Below are 19,386 nucleotides of genomic sequence, written 5' to 3'. Positions count from 1 at the left end.
CAGTAGCTCAGTCCATTGGGACTTGGCTTGGGAACCAAAGAGTCTCTGGTTTTAGTCGCTGCACAGACCTAGTACAGTGTTATTTGGCAGCTGCAGAGGTGGGCACTTCCCAGGTGCCCTTGGCAAGGTGGAGAACCCCCAAATTGCTCCAGGGGCACTGTAATATGGCTGACCCCTCGGAATATGCATGTGTGTGGTGTATGGATAAGAGGGCTATGCCAAGAGTAACATTTCAGTTGCACTGTGAAATATCTAAACGTGTAAACTGCCTGATTGGATTGATACATAAAGCATAATTCTTTATTTTCTTCTTAGCTCATCATTCTGACCAAACATCAGTTTTTTTTTTCAAGCATTCCAAATATTTCAACCACTTTTTCCTTGTTTCCTGGTGAACAGGGCTTAGTTTCCAAGTAGTAGAGTTAGAAAGCCAAAAATAGTTTGAATCGATATTATTTACTAGAAAATGTCTAAGGGTGTTTACTGTGTGACTAATGCACTATCACAGTTTTAACATAGTATATACTTCATCAGTGTTAGTGGGCAATGAGATGAGGCCATAGCCTCTCTTTCAGCAATCAATCAAGCAACCTTGAGAGTGTGTGGTGTGAAAGTTTTTTGGTTTTTTTTAGATGTTTTGTTGGTGAATCAAAGCTGTTTCACACATTCTTGCTGTAGGGTTTAGTAATTTGACACCTCTCTCACAATTAGGCAGAAAAAAACTCAATTTGACTGGGGCCCTGACACACACTGGCCTTACATTACTCCGCTCCAATGCACAGAGAAATTAAGCAAATAAGTCAAATTGATGGAAAAGCAGCCAAGTGTTATGAATTACCAACAGGCAGCAACAGGCGACAGACTTCAATTCTCCTCGCACAAATTTACACCCACTTGATTGACTTGAATTTGCATTGACTTGATTGATTGAGCAGCGCGTGGGTTTTGACTCAAACTTGTACACCAGCCATGGAATCCAAATTCATGTCAGGCCCCGATAAACAGCGAGCTCAGGGGATGACAGTGATCTTCATGCTTTTACAAAAGATGCTCAGAGGAATCTATAGACTCAGATTCAGGCATTCATAGAGAATGAATGGTAAAGCAATGGGCAGATTGGGCTGATTATGGATCTAAAAGTTGTTGTCTCTCTAACTGTAGAGTATAACTAGCTTTATAAAAATGTGTCCTAGAGTGCACAGAGTTTTGGGAATATTCTGCATGGATTATGTCAAATCCTGTATCACATCATATTGTATCATATCGTATCGTATCGTATCGTATCGTATCGTATCGTATCGTATCGTATCGTACAGTATCTTATCATATCGTACCATATCATACAGTATCGTACTGTATCTTATTCTATAATAATATCCACTGTGATGAAGATACATCATTGACAAAACAGTTGCAGGTGCATAACCATCATTTTCACTGCAAAACAGAATTCTAAGTGAGATGATGTTTTAAATCAAGGCAATATATGCTTGTTTTTGGGGGGGCAATTTTGTGACTTGTTTTAAGCTGATTTGTCCTTTTACAGCTTTGTGTAGTGTAGCTGTGCCGGTTTTAAGATACAATTTCCAAACATATGGCCTTATTCTAAGAGAATGGCACTAGCATTTGCTATTTTTTTTTACATATTGAGAAAACAACTATCAAATCTTGTTTTTATCTGTTATGTTTGGCAGTTAGATTTGCTAATTTTAAGTTATATTTTCTCCATGTTATTGCTTTTTTTTTACTTGTTTATAGAGTTGACGTGTTCCCTTGATCTCTTCTACTCCACAATGATGCTGGCATCCTCATTACTGCCTATCAGAAACTGGTTGTATGGGAACACGCAAGTCTCCCCTTTACAGAATATGACCACTTTATGCTAGTCCCATGTAGTTTGGGGCAAAAACCACACAGTTTTTTTTAAATGCAATGCAAATGTATTGTTTTGCCTGTATTTGGATATTTCTACAAGAAAAGTATTAGAATTGCATAAATTTAACAATATAATCCTATGACAAAAAAGCGGAGACTCCTGTGGATTTAAATGATCCCAATTTCATTCCTGTGTGATGATGTTAGACCACAAAGTATCCATTTTATTGTAGTGTGACCATTTTTTATAAACGGACTACTATATAAAATGATCTATTGTAACCTCTGCAGTAATCACCAAATGACACCAAATTATTCATTCTTGAGTGGTCAAAAATGCTGAAATTTGGCACCAAATCTGTGTTACAAATGGTATTAACCGGAAAATTGCTACAAGAACTAACTTAAGCATGGAGATAGTCATCATGTACTTTGCCATCATAATGTTACTGCCCAAATTTCTCAAAGTCTGAAAAAGGATCTAAGCTATTGATTATAGAATTATGATTTGAAAACTTTAGTGATGAAAATCTGTAATTAATCTCTAGGTTCCCAGCTTTCAGATGATGTATACCACTTCTATGTAGCTATGTGGTTAATCTGTTATCTCCCCATAACTATGTCATCCCTTAATAAGACAAAAATGGGTGGATGGTAGAGAGGTTGGAGTGGAAAGGTCAATGGGGCAGTTCATGACTAAATTGACAACAACTGAAGGTGTGGTTTATCAAAATATTAATGAAGTTTTCATAGTTGTGACATGGCATTGATATCGCAGGTGGGCAGTCGCTACAAGTTGATTGTCAATCAGTGACCTAAAAGAACTGATTCATTTTCAAATGACCACAGAGTGTGGGCTTCTTATTCTGCATCATATTATTAATCAGGTCCAGTTTAACTTCCAAAGTCCATTGGTCATAATTGGGTCACATTGTGACTATTACGACTGCCGGAGACACTCTGTTGCCATTTCAGTCAGAGTGCCAATGTCAACAGAAAACATGAGCAGAGTGTCTCTTTTTCTATAATTACTGCCAAATTACACAGTCCTTTCCAGGAAGCTTTCTAGGATATAACTAGAAAATTATTATGAAGGAACAGTGCCCATAAAGTAAAGCATTGCAGCCCTTGCTAATATTTACAGTTCAAGAAATTTAGAAACAAAAGACAGTGTGCAAAGCCAGGCTGAACAATTAAAAAATTTGGCTGCTAAAGAACAGTGTTTGAGGACTTCTGAAATACTTTAGGTGGGCATTGGAATCACAACAGAAATGTGACGGAACCATGAAGAAACTAGAGCGTGATGCATCTAAATGCAGTGAAAATGAAGGTCAACGTAGAAGTTGACCTTCATTTTCACTGCATCCAAACCTGAGATATGTGGTTCAAAATCATGACTAAATACAACCTGGTGACACATTACTCACAAACCAACAAAATGTGTGAAAGCTTCTAAGGTGTAGTTCTACTACCAGCTTTCACAACAGCTTCAATTATAGACGCTCCCCAGTATGTGGGACTCTACTGAAGGGGTTTCAGTTCGAGTTTCAAACAATTTTCCCTTATTTGGTGTTTAGTGATGTTGGAGAGCGTTGTCACTACATAAAGTCTCTTAGATTATTATGTTGTTTCCATTTGTATGGGGATTCATTAAAGGAATATTTCATCCACAAAATGACCATTTGTTTAGTGGATGCTCACCATGTGTTACCTCTGTGAATTTGTACAGAAAACTTGGTTTTTATCACATCTCCACAGTGAATGGAGAATCCAAAAAAGGCATCCATAAACATACATTAACAAACTGTTACACAACTCCTGCAGTATAATTTAAGTCTTACTTACCCAGTGGTAGGCTCAGTACTTAAAAACACATGGATTTACACCAAAAGAAAAGGATAAGTCTCACATATGGACAAGTAACAGCCCCGGTACATGCCTACATTTGAACCCAAACCCAAGCAAGTGCACAGGCACAATCAGGGCACATTAGCTGCAGTTATAAGTGTTTTACATTTAATACTTCCTCATAGCTAAATAACAGGTTAATTTCTACTGACTAAATTACTTCCGTTCTTTTTTCCCCAGTCACATAATTGTGACTGTTTACACCTCCAGGGAAACAGTCGCAATTATGCTATAAAACTTTCTGCTTACGTTTAAGCAACAGAACTCTGTGGTTAAATTAAGAAAAAAAAAATCTGTGTTTAGCTTTAAATATGTACTTTTGTTGCTGATGTAACATCACATATGTCACATGACGGAATGTCACACATAAAAATCACCAGTATAGCATGGTACACATACTAGTAGATTATGCTATGTTTTTATTAAAAAAGTCAAAATTTACTTCACACTAGTCTTTGAGTGAAAGTCCTGTTCTTGTTAGACCCATACACAACCCCTCCTGCCCACCCAGTAATGACTTCGATCTTGAAACAACATTGCTTTTTATACTACGTCACCTCACATCCTATTCTACTTCTGTAATAATTGCCATGGTCAATAGAGGCCGCTGCCTTATAATATGTGTAAGTATGGGTCTTAATTATCTGATTGCACAGGAAACCTACATGGCTGGACTAAGCACACATATGGATTAATGGGACTTGAGTTAGATGTTAGCGTTAGCTGACAGCTAAACAGATACTGTAGTGTCTTTAAATGTGAGGATTCATTCAATGCCAGCTGGAAACAAACAAACAGCTCTTCAGTTCGTATATTTCAAAGTCTGTGCTCCGTAGTTATAAAATGTGACTTAATAGTCACAATCGGAGCTCTGCAGATACAAACACACACCTCAACTGCTCACACTAATGCCACTACCTCTCATTAAGTGAGACTGTTACTGCAGGGCTGTTAAATGTGATGATTTATTCTCTGTAAGCTTGAAACAAACTAAAAGCTCTCCGGTTAATATATTAATAGTATTTGCAAATCGCAGTAGTGCTCCATGGTCGCAAAATTGGACTAAACAGTCACAGTCTGGAGCTCTGCAAAAGCCTGATATAGAAATGGCTATTTTGTGGGTGAAGTATCCCTTTGATGTGTCACCTGTGTATACAGCATACAGAACCTCCCCCCCTGGAACAACCTCAACAGCAATAAAAGGTGATGAGGGTAGCAGATTACTGACAATCAGCCACACCCTCACACATCCATGGGTCTCATAACTTCATAGACAGAAATAAAATATGCAGACTGTTTGGTTGTAAGTGTGCTTGTATGTGTGTTCGTGTGTGTGTGTGTGTGTGTGTGTGTGTGTGTGTGAGTGTGAGAGAGAGAGAGAGAGAGAGAGAGAGAGAGAGAGAGAGAGAGAGAGTTAGCCCCAGGAGGGGACTCAGTGCTGACATTAGCACATCAACTCTAACAGAAATCCAATATATTAGGCCTCAGTGCAGTTTCTCTGTATGGCTGACGCGATTAGGCCTCTCTGTGAGACACACAGTGGCCTGCAGACAGTCTTGCCCCAGCATCTAATTGGATAATTTAGGTGCTGGTCCAGCAGCACTGCATGGAAGAATGTCCTCTGCCAAGAATGGGCCACATGGATGAAAAGCAGTCTGCCAGCACAGAGGAAATATACAAACATGGGCTTTTATGCACACAACTATGAAGAAGAGGATGCATGCTTGATGTTCACCTGTCAGATTACGTTATTTTACATTACGTTATTACAATAGCTTCATTTATTGCTGTGTTATTATGCACCCTGACTATGAGTCTTGACATTAGATCCAATTTTACAATAAATATAATCCTTCCATTGATCAGTTTAAAATAACCTCGGCCTGGGCTCGGGGACTTGGCATTTCAAACAGAAACCCTGCTTTACAGGCTAGGGACATGACACGTTGCATTATGGGAATTGTAGGATCCAAGGTTTCTGAAACCTGACCCACATATGAAAGGATTTAAAGTCAGTGTATCTCAGCCTCTGCGGCTTCCATTTTAATTCTTCTTTTTTTTTGTAAATGTGTCTCTTGCAAGTCCCTCAACTTTAGGGAAGTGCAACACCACTTAGTCAGAGTGGCTATTTAAATACAGATTTTTACATTTCATCAAAACAATATATTAAAATACTGTACAGCACTCTACTATTATCTTAACTGTTAAACTACCAAGCAATATTTCAATATAATCACTGCTGGAATCTGAGCTATTTTTATTTTATATATATATATATATATATATATATTCCTATTATTATTGATATTATTATTCTTTATATTCTATATTTGTGATCAAATGAGTATGTGTGATGTGGACAAATAGCCAAAAATCCAGAGAGAATTATCAATAACTCTGTAGTTTCCCTCTGCTCTACAATTTGCATCTTTAAGCTTATTCTGGTTTTCTGGTTTGAAACTTTAGCGTTTTAATTCAGTCTCCCAAACTGCACGTTACCTGCCCAGCACCAAACAGCATGCAGAAGAAATTTATCAAGGGGGGAAAACAGTAGGAGGCAAGGTCTCATTTAAAATGTCCTTCCCTAAATCTAATCAAGCTTGCTATTGCTGACACAACCAGCAGTGATGTGTGAGAGGCACAAACTGGGGCTCTGGTCTGTTTTTCATACTTGGTGTGGCAGCTGCTATCACAGCTGGAGGTTCAACATACACACTGGACCTTAGAGTACGGTCTACTTTGTCACAATAAGAGAGGGGACTGAGACACATTTAGAGTTGTTGTACTGTGATACTGTATCAACTAACAGTGGCAATGGTAATGCTCTCTGTTCACAGAATTTTAAGTTGCACTCATTGCATCCTCTAGGACACTTCAAAGCACTGTTGTAGGACTTCTGCATGTCATCTTCTACATGCCAGTGTCAGGATGTGTCTTAGCTAGTCTTTTATTTTTTCTTGTTTTTATGGTTTATTTAAAGCATGCATTAACATACTTTTTAGTCCTTCCTCGTGGTAACTTTATTTCGTGTTGTTTTTGTGTTTTATATTGTTGTTTTGGAGTTTTATATTTTGATTTTGTATTTTGGTTCCATGTATATACCATATCCATACCATTAAATAAATAAAAACAAGATCTGTATACCAATAATAACCTCTGAGATTATCTGTGGAACCTAAGAACCTAATTATTAGGACAATTAATAATTCCACAACCCAGTGGATATGAAGACAGATGTGTCATGGCTTCCAACAGATGAGCCTTGCCCTTTGCAAATGACAGGCTTGCATTCCAATATCCATTCTATGTAGTATGGAAAACAAAAACAAACAAACAAATAAACAAAAAAAAACCCAACAACTACTACACAAACAAAGAAACAAAAAAGATTTAGCATGTCCCAATACATAGTATGTATGACAGCCAATTGTTTTTTGCAGTTTGCATGCCAGCATGCTTTTCTAGGCTGTTTTGACCCACAATCCTCTGCACAGCAGCAGATAAATCACCTCTTGACAGCCAATTGACAGCTAACAGAAGCCGCAATGATAAATAACAGCACATTCAAGTGATTAGGAAAATAAATTGTTTAAGTGAACAAAACAATCATAGAAATAACCAACACAAAAAATGAAAATAAAAATAATAAAGAAAAATGTAGGCTCTATGTAGGCTAATATAATGAATATAAGGTTAGAATACACAATGAATGCAGTTGTAACTTAAAGTTAAACATTTAAAAGTAACGACAGAAGAGCTCTCCTGGATGATCTGCGTCTCTGGCACGCTCTGCGAACAGCAATTTCTTTTATCTCTATAGTTATAAATATATGAGACAGAGGATCAAAGTTCAGAGCACAGTGCTACAGTGAAGTGTCCCAGTTGTGTGCACAATGCATGCAACAGTACATACTATGTAAGGATAGCCATGTTAGGGTAGCCATAGTACCTACTAAAAGTAAAAAGAAAAAGAATTATGAGAACATTATTTTGGTCACATTTGGCATTGCACACCAGCTACACTGTGAACGAAGTGTCTGATTTTTAGAGTTTTACAAAAGTTTTGTTTTCAGTGACCTCAACTGTAGTTTGCATGTGAACTAAAGGCCAAAACACATAAAAAAAGACAAGGTCTCAGTTTGAGGCAGACTATGTTTGTGGTTCTTTTTCCTGCTGGCCAGTGTTCCTCGTGTCATAACTTTGTGTTCTAGTTTAGGTTTGTATTTTTTCTTTGTTCTCAGATTTACCTGAGCCTGCTGCCTCAATTTTTTATTTGCTTTTGAAACCAGAGCACATTAGTTTGACTTTAATGATTTACAGAAAAATATTTTTAAAAAAGTAACAGAAAATTCCCTGAAAATAAGCCAAAAAAGAGCAGCTAAAACAAACAAGAAAATGGTCTTAAAAAAAAAAAAAAACAACTGAAATAAAGAGAAAAAAATATGCAAGCTTTAATTTTTTTCTGTTATTTTCTGGATAATTTTAAATATATGGTTTTAACAATTATAAATACTGTTTTCTGAACTTTTTTTCCCTTGAATTTTAAAGGTCATGTTCCGGTCTCCTTTTTACTAATTTCTTGCAATTTGAAGTAATTCAGTGCCTTTTTCCTCGTGTTTTTGAACGAAATAAAACCATTTTGCTTGGTTTTCAAGGGTTAAATTGTGAAAGGCATCTAAACACAGCATAAGCAAACTGATGTCCATTCAGGTTTCAAAGGATTAAGGACTGAAAACAACTTTCATTTGGGTCCTTTTTCGAGGTGAAACCCAACAGAGAAGATGAAGATTTGTTGTGACTAAATACTGAGGGGAACACGTCCAGAAACTAAATCTGTCCACAGGCTAAAGCCAGACAGATGTAGGAAAACATTTTCAGGATATTCATCAATGTCCTGTCCTGTTGGCTGGCATATGATTTAGGAAGGATTAGCATGCTTTGAATATAAAAACAGAACAATGTGTACAGCCTGTTGCCTGTAATGCAGCCCATTTCTATTCAGAAACACATGTAAACAAGCATGCCCCTGCCCACTGAACCTCACCTCCTCCTCTATAATTGTATTATAGTAATTGATGAAAATTTGAGTCTGCAGCGGCCAGCGCCAACATCTTTGATGAATTGAGGCAGTTCCTCAACATCAGCACTGAATCTGTAAATTAAACGAGACAGCAGGATTGATTTGTATGATCAGAGGGGAGGCTAGTTAGTCACTGCATTCTGGTAAACAATGTTGAGCCCATACAGAAATAACTCTCTCCCTTTTTTAAACTGCCCTGTAGGGACTGTCTAAAGTCATTTGTTTGTTTTCTATAATATAGGCTATACAGAACCAAAGGAATCTGGATTTTCTGTTGTCTGCAAACAGTACTTATAGCAGTGTGCGAATGATGAGGGAAAGTGGCAAAATTTGAAAACTCTGCACAGACTTTTTTTTTTCTCAGTCAAAAACAATTCAAGCTAATCTCCACTAATAAGATACGGGGGTTAATGTTACTGTGTACACATGCTGACGTATGGAAATGTTGATTTAGAACACAATCATTTCTGTATCAGTTTTCTGGCTCAGCTAGAAAGCTACAGACAATCCACATCTGCACAGCTGGTGACTACAAGGCGTAAACAATATGTTAATTTAGTTTAAGAGTAGTTTCTTGGTAATATTAAAGATCAGGATATGACAAAGAGTCAAGTCAGTCCTAAGTAAAGACTAAGAAGTCCCAAGGCAGACCCACAGTCCTAAACTTTGAGTTTTGAGTCGCAAATAAGTCATAATGTAAGATAATCACACAAAAAAGATGTGGCATGCTGCTGGAGATGTTTGTTCAGAACTGTGTGAACTTTGAGTCATTTTAAGGTTGTCCTCACCATGTTACTTTTCCCTAAACATAACCACAGTGACTACACTTGCCTAAACCTAAAGACACCCAACCATGTGAGTTTTTTTCCCCCAAAATCCTAACCCTAGTAACTTTTATTGCCTAAACAATCTGTAAATATAAATATTTGCTTAATCTATAATGATCTATGCAAGGTACACATTGACAGTGTTCAAGTACAACTTACATGCTTGAACTAAAATAAGACTTTTTGCTGACATTTCTAAACTGGCTTAAAGTTCATTCACAGTAGGTTTGGGTGGTATTACAGTGTTACAGTATACCAGGGTATTTAGAAATCCCAGGTAGGAAGGTACTGTATGCTTTTCAATACCATCATAAATACAGGTGCTCCACTTCCATTAAGCTTATTGTATGTAGTGCACAGTACACACTACCAGAGCTCAGTCTACGATCCCTACTGATGTAACAGGCAGCTAAGCTGAAAGACACTGTGACACCTGGTGGTGGAAGGAGAAGTTACAGGACTGTAAACAGCCAGTGGCCAGCAACAACAGAGAGAGAGAGATCACAGGGGAAAACAGCATATTTTCACATCTAACTCTTTGTATTAAGGACTGATTTAGACCAAGCAGGAGCTGGTGATGGTTGGAACAGTGGACTTGCTAAATATAGCAGTGTTCAAAACCGTTCCCTATTATAGAAAACAGTGCACTAGTATGTTCACAATTTTGTAGTAGTGTTCAAATTCTCAGATGTTAATTTAATCCACTATGTGGTGCACTATAAAATACCCACAATGCACAACAAATTTGATGATGTACCCTGCATTTTACTCCCATATACAACAATGCAATTCGGTCGTGTATTTCCAGAGGAAAACAATTCCAGCATAGTTTCCGAAATCTGATTTGGTTATTCCCTATATAGTTCACTATATACTAAACTATATTGGAATATTAGCAAGAGTAACCAAAAGCATTGCACACTTATCACAAATCATAGGTCACATTTCTCCCCAATGCTCACTTGCCTCTAATGGTTTCCTGTTATCTTTAGAATTTATTTTAAGGTTATTTCAATAACTTTGAAGTCTCAAGTTATATAACGATTCCCTTTGTTTAAATTTAAATAAAAAAATGGTGGTTCTCTTTCATCCAAAAATTTGTCCTGCCTGCTGCTGTGACTTCGAGCTGCGTAGTCTCTCATTGGGCATTACTTTTACTTTGTATCATATAAAATAGAATATTTACATATTTATTAGGAAGGGGCAACTGTTGGCATAGAGGTTTAGGACATGGACCGTGGACTGCATCACCCCTGATTTATCTCCAGCCATGGAGATATATTTGTCTTCTTCTCCATCTCTCTCTTTTTGCATTTCCTGTCAAATCTAAGGGCATAAAATATAACTCAGGAGAGCTAGCCAACAGGCTAATCTAACAAAAAGGTTGTGCATTCATCCAGGTAAGACATACTGTAAACAAAGCTAAGTAATAATGTCAGTGTGAGTAAGAGTGAGAGCGACAGACAGAAGCTGCTGATGGTCTTGTTATTGATTTCAGGAGATTGAAGCGTGGACGAGTGAAGGCCCAGGCTGCTTCACAGCTCTTATCAATATGACAAGGACGCCTCCTCAGATTCCAATTTCTCTCCCAAATATTAACTCATTAATCATAGCTGCTGTCCAAGATGGATTTTAATTTTGCATAGAACATGTCTCCCCCTAAACCCTCAACCCCACACCCAAACACCAAGAGATTAGATTCTTTGTCCTTGCTATGTTTCTGTCATTGTCTCTCCTGTGTTTTGCCTCCTATGCTTGATGGCAATGACAATCGCTGAGGTGACTGAGGTCAGCGTCATCAACATCACATAAAGCTCTCATAATGGATCATGGAAACATTTTCATTAAAGTGGCTTGAAGCATGGATTTGAACTGATAATAGATACCGTAAAGCTACTTTTCAAATGAGCAAGATTTCAATCATAAACAAATAAAGGCTGGATAAAAACCACTCAAAGCAGTGAACTCCCAACTCATCACATAACAACACTTGGTCATGTCAAAATATCCAGCCTGTTCTCATTTTGAAGTTGTTAAATAGCATTGCTTTCACAGTGCTTTTGATAAGATCCCACTGTCAAAAGCCACCTTTTGTAGCTGTATGATAAGCCGCCGGACAGAGCCACTGTCCTTACGGCTGGACAGAACCTGCCGCAGCAGTATGATACGTGGATGGTTAACAACGCAATATAAGGAGCATGAAAGTTCCTATCAGGCAGGCGCAAGGGGCTGTGAATGGGTCCACAAAACCCCAGACTTTCATGCAGGAGTCTGGTGTTCACTTCCCATCTAAATATGATGTTTGTTTGTTTTTTTCTATTCTCCTATACCATGTGCCTTTTTTGCCTAATGTGGCTATTTGACGAGAAGGGAGTGAGACCCCAAAACTGCCTGCCATACTCATAGACTGCATAAATAATAGATTTGGCTACTGTGAAGCCACCCATTCATTTCTCCTGTAAAATTAGGCATTTTAATATGATAGTCTATGGTGATTGAATGGCTTTTAGAGCCAGCCTCAAGTGGCCGTTCAAAGAACTACAGTTTTTGACACTTCCTTGTTGGCTTCGTTTTTTAAGCCCCAGAGGTTGCTGCAAAGTATCACCTATCCGCTGCTTTGAAATTCTATACTGTTGCAATCCATGTAAAGCTCCTGTCAATGCACCATCAATTCAAACACTTCCTGGAGCTACTTCAAAACAAAAGCCGAGCAGGAACAGGAGAGGCTTTACATTCCTGTAAAGCTTTAAATGGGAATTGTCTGGGCGGAAAATGTTGAGTTTCACTGATAGCGTTAAAAGGTGTTAAAAAAAGGCAAAGTAGAAAGGATTGAAAATAAATAGAGAAACTCAGAGCAGCAGAGGGCTGTGGAAATGTACATTATTCTCAATTAATCAAGGCAACAAGTGAACAGAGGAAGTGGTGAGTTTGCATTATCAGCAAACAACAACAAATTAAAACAGGAGCACTTCAGAAATGATAAAGTGTACTGTAAATGAGCAATAAAGGATTGTTTATGCTGGTTTTTCTAACAGATTTTGGACACAGTGCATTATAAATTGTCCAAGAGAAATTCTGTTTTACAAATTATGGCTAAGAGTAAATACAGAAAGACATGAGCAAACAAAAACAAGTTTGCTGAAAAAGCCCGGGTGAAAAAACACTGGGAGGAGGTACTTGTACTACAATTCTACACTTAATTCAACACGACAACAGCACTGATTCAATTACTACAACAAGTATCCTACACACTGCTCTGCACTCTGTTTTTAATATGAACACTGTTTTTATTCACTTTTCATTTCAGTTACTATGAAGTTTAATCACTTCTACTGATAAGATGCTGTGAATAAAACTCAATACTTCATTAAGTCAATAAAATCTAACCAAGTCAAACAAGTCATTATCCCATAGCATGCATTATATTTACATATATATATATATATATATATATATATATATATATATATATATATATATATATATATATATATATATATGTATATGTAATATCGGCTGACATAGGTTTAACCTGCCGGGGAACTTCCTTTGATGGGAACTTTCTTTTACACTGAGCTCCTTTTCCTTCTCTCAATGCTGCCATCGGAAAATCATGCATGTCTGTTTACTGCATTGCCATTTGCAAGCTTAGCTTAGCCTCAGTAGTTTAGCTTAGCCTTACATCTGTGATAGCCATGTGGTACTCTCACTACCTGGGGCTTGCGATTATGGAGCTGGGTCTGTTGAACTGCACTACGCTAATCCTGTTGCCTCTCGGGAGCATTCCTGCTCCCTTGTTTCCTGGTTTTCCCGGATCCTGGCCGCAATCTTGACTGTGCCTGACCGTGGTGATAACTGTGCTGATGCTGTGACCCTGCCTTTGGTTGTGCTCATGCTGTGGCTGTACTGATACTGTACCCCCCGCTCGCCCTGATCGTGGTCTGGTCCTGGTTGCGCCGATGCTGTGATCTTGCCTTTGGACACCTCCCTTTCAACATATGCATGAGACTCTTATCATCACCCTCAACATCATCATAGAGTGCAATTAATAATTTCACACCTATCGTTATTGTAATATGACATGCATCTGTTTCTATTATTGCTTTCCCTCTTTCCCCCTCTCCTCCCCTCTCTCTTTCTCTTTCTTTTTTGCCACGATTGTATTTCATTTGTTATTTACGACATCTATTGCACGTCTGTCCGTCCTGGAAGAGGATCCCTCATCATCCTCTACCGCCCTTCCTGAGGTTTCTTCCTTTTTTTCCCCATTACAGGGGTTCTTTTTCGGGAGTTTTTCGTTGGGTGATGTGAGGGTCTAAGGGCAGAGGGATGTCGTACACTGTAAAGCCCTCTGAGGCAAACTATGTTTTGTGATAATGGACTCTATAAATAAAACTGACTTGACAAATTGACTTAATACGACTCTCTTAGAGTCAGACTTTCAGGTTGTTCTCTGTGTCTACACATGAACAGCAGGCTCAAATAAACTCATTTTAATTTAATATTAATAAAAAAATACTGTTTATTTTAAGGTAAATACTTATCTGTAAATCTACAGAGCATTTGTTGGCTTTTACTTTGAGTGACTTATGTAAGTTAATATACAATAATATTATATCATGTCATATATTATCACATAATGAAATTAAAAACATGAAAACCATCACCATCTAAAATTGCTTACCCCACCATAACAATCTTTGTACGTGTATGTTATTTTGGCAGTTGGGTGGCTCGGGGGACCATGGTCTAAAACACCTTTGGATCCACAGAGCTAGACAGCTTTTAATGTGACAGACCTGCACAGGAAGTGTTGCGTTTCATCGACAGATTCCTTCATCTCTTTATATGTTCAACCAAGTACATTATCTGTAGATGTACATCGAATGAGCAGGGTTGATATAAGTGACCCAAGCTGAAGTTGTTATTTTTGGACTGAAATTGATATAGGTTAATTAGATATAAATATTTAGTTATTTATTTATATATTCATTTATTTATTTCAAATTGTTAACAGCCTCAGAACTGAGCTTCGGGTCATTTTACAAGTCACCCTTTACCTTTTTTTTTTAAATGTAAAAATAGATATATCTTTAGTTCATTTGAAAAAATGAACTACAAAGAAGATCTGGAATTGAGCTTTGGATAATGTTTAATCATGAAAAGTATTTTTTAATTAATTTAATTTAAGTATAAAGTTAAATACATCAATTAGAGTTTTCATACTGAGCAAAACTTTCTTTTACATTAAATAAATTATTAAATTTAAACGGTGTGATGTTTTTTGCATGTGTTTGCTAGGACCTTTTTCCCTGCCCTTATGTATGTAAAAAAATGCATTTCTTCCTCTCTCTGAGTACACTGCTCCTTAAAAGAAGCACATGGCCAAATAATATACAGAATGATATCATCAGAGCCAATCAGAGGGCCAGTAGGAAGTTAGTCTGCATAATAATTATCCATGTGCTTTTGTATTGGCCCTTTGGAGCAATTTATTTTATTTATTATTATTATTTTTTATTATTATTATTTATTTTTATTTTTGGGATAATATCGAAACATAAGCTAGTAAAAAGCCCTGTGATCACACGAACATCGCATTCTTTACATTAAATTTTTTAAAAGTTTTCATACAAATGTCTAAATTATGAGGGTATATGAATGACAGGAAGTCCCTGCGTTCAACTGGCATGAGCCAAGTTCACCAAGTAACTGTCTGACTTTTCAGCTCAACCCTCTGCTATTATTTAGTGAACAAAACAGTATTCTTTTAATATGAGCCTCCAAATAACGGGCTCGTTCTCTCTGCAGCTGAGGTACATAAAGCCTTGATCCAGGAGTTTATGGTGGTTCAGAATTTCACACAACACTGCCGGCAGCAATTCAGTATGAATGACTGCTGTTATTGTCTCAACTGTCACTTTGAGGCCATATTAATTTTTTCATTGTTAGGGCAGACTGTAATAACATGTATTCCATTTCTAAATATTCACTCTTTGTCTTTTTCCCCGAAAATCACCTCTACGTCTGTCTTGATGTTTCACTCTCTGTCTTGCTCTGAGGTCTATATGTGCCAAGGCAAACTTTTTTCCCCGTGACTGAAGCAATGAATGTTCTGCTCTCCGTCTTTGTAACACAAGTGTACGTACCCATCTAAATGCAAATGTCCAAACCTGCATTGCAGGCTGCCAAATGTTTGCCTCTTACTTTCTCCCTCACTCTTTCCCTCGCTCAGTGCTCTCGTTCCAACATGCTCACACTATTTTCTTGTCTTAAACAAATAGGGCACTTAAGAGCACGGAGCAAATAAGAAGTGCTTTGAATCAGGCCACAGAGGCGGTAAAACTTAACTGTTCAATATGTATTCTTTACACTGTTTCTATGCCGGCATGCTCGCCTCTTTCTCTCTCTCTCAGTAGCCTCGGAACTGCTCTCTATGTTGATGCGTGTGCGTGGGCTGCGAGGGGGAGGAAAGCTGTGAGCGACACTTTTAATTTTCCACATGCTGCATCAGTGTCGTAGCAGTGATAGCGTGGGGTTAGCGTTTTCCCAGACAAGAGCTGCGGAGCTGTCCAACACACTCAGCACCTTTCACTGGGGAGCAGAGCACTGACTTTGTCAAGATAAAAAAAAAACAAAAAACACTGTGGCCAAATGTGGAACTTTCAGAGAGAACATGGTGTCTCTAAAACATCCACTTGGAGAATAAGGGACTACCATTATGTGCAAAAGAGCGCATGTGGGTACGCCAGGATGCATTGGATAATTACAAATGGGACCTGGATGCAGTTTGACTGGTTTTCTGTGGGGGAATTAACCTGATATGAAATCATTTTAACAGATAAGGTTTTTTTTTTAAATGAGAAAAACTGAACTGAAAACTTTTTTTTTTTTTTTTACCTTGAAAATGTTCAAAATGAGCCCGAAGCTCAGCTGGTGGCCCTTAGAGGTTACAGTGTTCACTTCATTGTATATTATAAAACATTAGATAGATAATTTTCCATCCATGCATGCATTTCCATAAAATTGTTGAAAACAAAAATGTGGATTAATCTGCATTTCAATCCATCTATGTTAAAAATTAGGAGATGGCTGAAAAGAGTTTAAAAAGTTGGTGGCTCTAATTGTCCAGTCAGGTGCCATTATTGTTAAAAGAGAGCGCCACAAGACAAAGCAGCCAACACTCGCCGTTACAAAAATGCAGCATTGTAAGTTTCTGCAAATCCCTGACACACTATATATGTAGTATTCATATGTATCTTGTCAACAAATCTAAAGTGAAGTACATGACCTGACTATATTATGCAGCAGTGGAGGAGGTGGTGGATAACGTGTCACCTGGGCAAGACACCTGCAGGCTGCAGACCACTGCAGCACTGCTCCAGACCAACAAACAACAAAACTGGTTGTGTTTTAATGAAAACTTTTTTTTCATTCCAGCAGCTTTTAAGAGTAAACTGCATTTTCTGCTGGGATTGTGCTACCAAAAGCAACTATTTCAAGCCAAAACACGATCTCCAAAACACAAAACTTTAAATGATGAAAAGCAAACTGGAAAGAGTGATGGAAATATGGCATTTCTGTGAGAAAAGTTACAGCCTCCTCAGTGGATGTTTGAGTCACATGCCAAATGTATTTCATTATTTATTTGCAAAGCCGGTTTCTGTTGAACTGTCATATTTCAATTGAGGTTTGTTCACCAACATTTCCAAGCCTAAAAACATTTTATTTCCTGTGATAATCTGACTTTTTAAAAATTTCTAAAACAGGATTTTTATGTAAAAAAACGTACACAAAAACAGGCAGATGGAGCGACACTTACAATGATTGTTTTTGTCATTCTTAGATTTTGACAAGTAAAATATATCAAATGTTTGTTAGTCCTTAAAATTGTACTAGAAAGTCCATGTGGCCATGGAAGTCAAAGAGGCTTTCTTTGGGGAGCATGTTTTCAGCAAATTTAATGGCAATCTGCCAGTTAGACTTATATATTTTCTGTGTAAAAGGATGATCATGGGTTCACCAAATTCATGGCTCTTCTTCTGGGGAAGATAAACACACATTTTACAAAAATTGTTTCTTTTGATATTTTGCTCTGGCCCAAAGCTTTGGTCAGATTGATGGTTGGGTAGTTATTTAAAAATAATTTTAAAAAAAAGCAATTTTAAAACAAAACAAAACAAACATCTTACAAGGAGTTGTTTCAATGCAGGTCCACACATAAGCAGGTAAAGGTGCAAACAACATCAGATTACAAATAAACAATATAGTGGATCTTACCTGTCACTCTCGTCCCAGGATATACAGGTCTGGTTGGTGGTGCCCTAATGATTGGGAAACGGAAATTAAAACCCAAACAAAAACATATGATCACCGTGCTCACAATACAGAGAATTTTCTTTCAGGCAAAAGTTACTCACGTTGTAGAGGTGAGAGAATTCAACCACAACTGGAGCAGAGAGGGAAGCAGGGGTGGGCTTGATTGTCACTGATAAAACCTTGGAGTTGAGGACTGTGCTGTTTCTGGAGAAGAAGAGTTAAACATTAGCGGGTAATCTGTGCAGAGCCATAGTACTACTTTGAGGTGAATGCCAGCATAATATCATGATATTATTTTAAAGCCATATTGCTCAGCCCTAAGTGTGGCTAAACATTTTCAATAGCAGATTGAGGAAAATTTGGATTGCAGACAACAACATCCACACATGTATAAAAGAAAACGTTCCACAAGTGGAATTTAAAAGGAGAGATTGACATTGCCTTTAAATTATTAAAGGCCACACACCTGTCACCAAATGCTAAAGTACTTTATTACATCCAATTTATGAGGTAGCAGTTCATGTCCTGTCTGCTTATTAATAAGCATCAAAATCACCTCAGCTGCTTATTCAACAATAAAATATGTAACAGATTACTGACTCATCAGCCACTGATGAGCTTGCCACAATTTTTGTGCTCCGCTCCAGAGCAAATAATCCTACCTGCCAAGTAAACCCTAAAGAGTTTAAGGATTTCTCCAGCATCTGAAGCAGCCCGCATTGTTTTTCAGTAGCTTATCTTATAACGTTTTTTGGGGGGGCATTCTATTTTACATTCTCCCTACCTGTTTAGTATGCATTGCAATTTCTGCTCTTCATAGGTACTATCAATCATGTGGAATGAGACAATCAGGAAAAAAGTGAATTGCTGCTGGAAGTACTGACACCCAAAGCTTCCAGTCGGCCAAACATGTTCAACAGCCCATGCTCCGTTTTCCAGTTCCTCACATCATCACTGAATCCTGTACGCACAATCGCCCTCTCTCCATTCCAAAACACAATCAGTCAACTTAAATGTTTGTGTCATATAGTCTCTTGCCTCAAACTCATCTCCTTTTTTCCTTGAGGGGGGGATCAAATGCAGAAAAGGAGAGAAGACAACGATGAAAAGGAGAGACAAAAAAGGAGAATTGGAGCTGAGAAATGTGGAGAGCAGCCACAATTCAAAGATTCAGAACAAACATGTGGGCGGACTGAGTGAGTGAGTGAGGGTCCGCTTCATTCTCCTGCTTCCCCGTATTACCAGTTCATTATGTGCTTTTACCACATTATCATAATGGGGAGCTCCTCACCACCTTAACCACAGTCATAGATAACAGAATGTTACTCACAGAAGCGTGAATTACATCATGAACACACACACACACACACAATTACT

At 37.8% G+C, this 19,386-nt stretch overlaps 1 protein-coding gene across 13 annotated transcripts in view; it reads right to left on the bottom strand.

The window, feature by feature from the left end:
• The window catches only part of adgrb1a (adhesion G protein-coupled receptor B1a), a 189,393-nt gene that overhangs the window by 48,898 nt on the left and 121,109 nt on the right, over nucleotides 1-19,386 (bottom strand). For all 13 annotated transcript variants that reach the window (XM_088084965.1, XM_088084972.1, XM_088084973.1 and 10 more), the window contains 2 exons: nucleotides 18,111-18,213; nucleotides 17,971-18,014 (listed from right to left, as the gene is read on the bottom strand). In XM_088084965.1, coding sequence (XP_087941091.1) covers nucleotides 17,971-18,014; nucleotides 18,111-18,213 — 147 coding nt within the window. The remainder of the gene's footprint in view (nucleotides 1-17,970; nucleotides 18,015-18,110; nucleotides 18,214-19,386) is intronic.

This window comes from Plectropomus leopardus, chromosome 11, assembly GCF_026936395.1.
Source record: "Plectropomus leopardus strain MGB_pleo_1.0 chromosome 11, ASM2693639v1, whole genome shotgun sequence".
In the NCBI taxonomy this organism is placed as follows: Eukaryota; Metazoa; Chordata; class Actinopteri; order Perciformes; family Serranidae; genus Plectropomus; species Plectropomus leopardus.
Note: the sequence above shows the minus strand (reverse complement) of the source record. Positions and strands in the feature narration are given on the sequence as shown.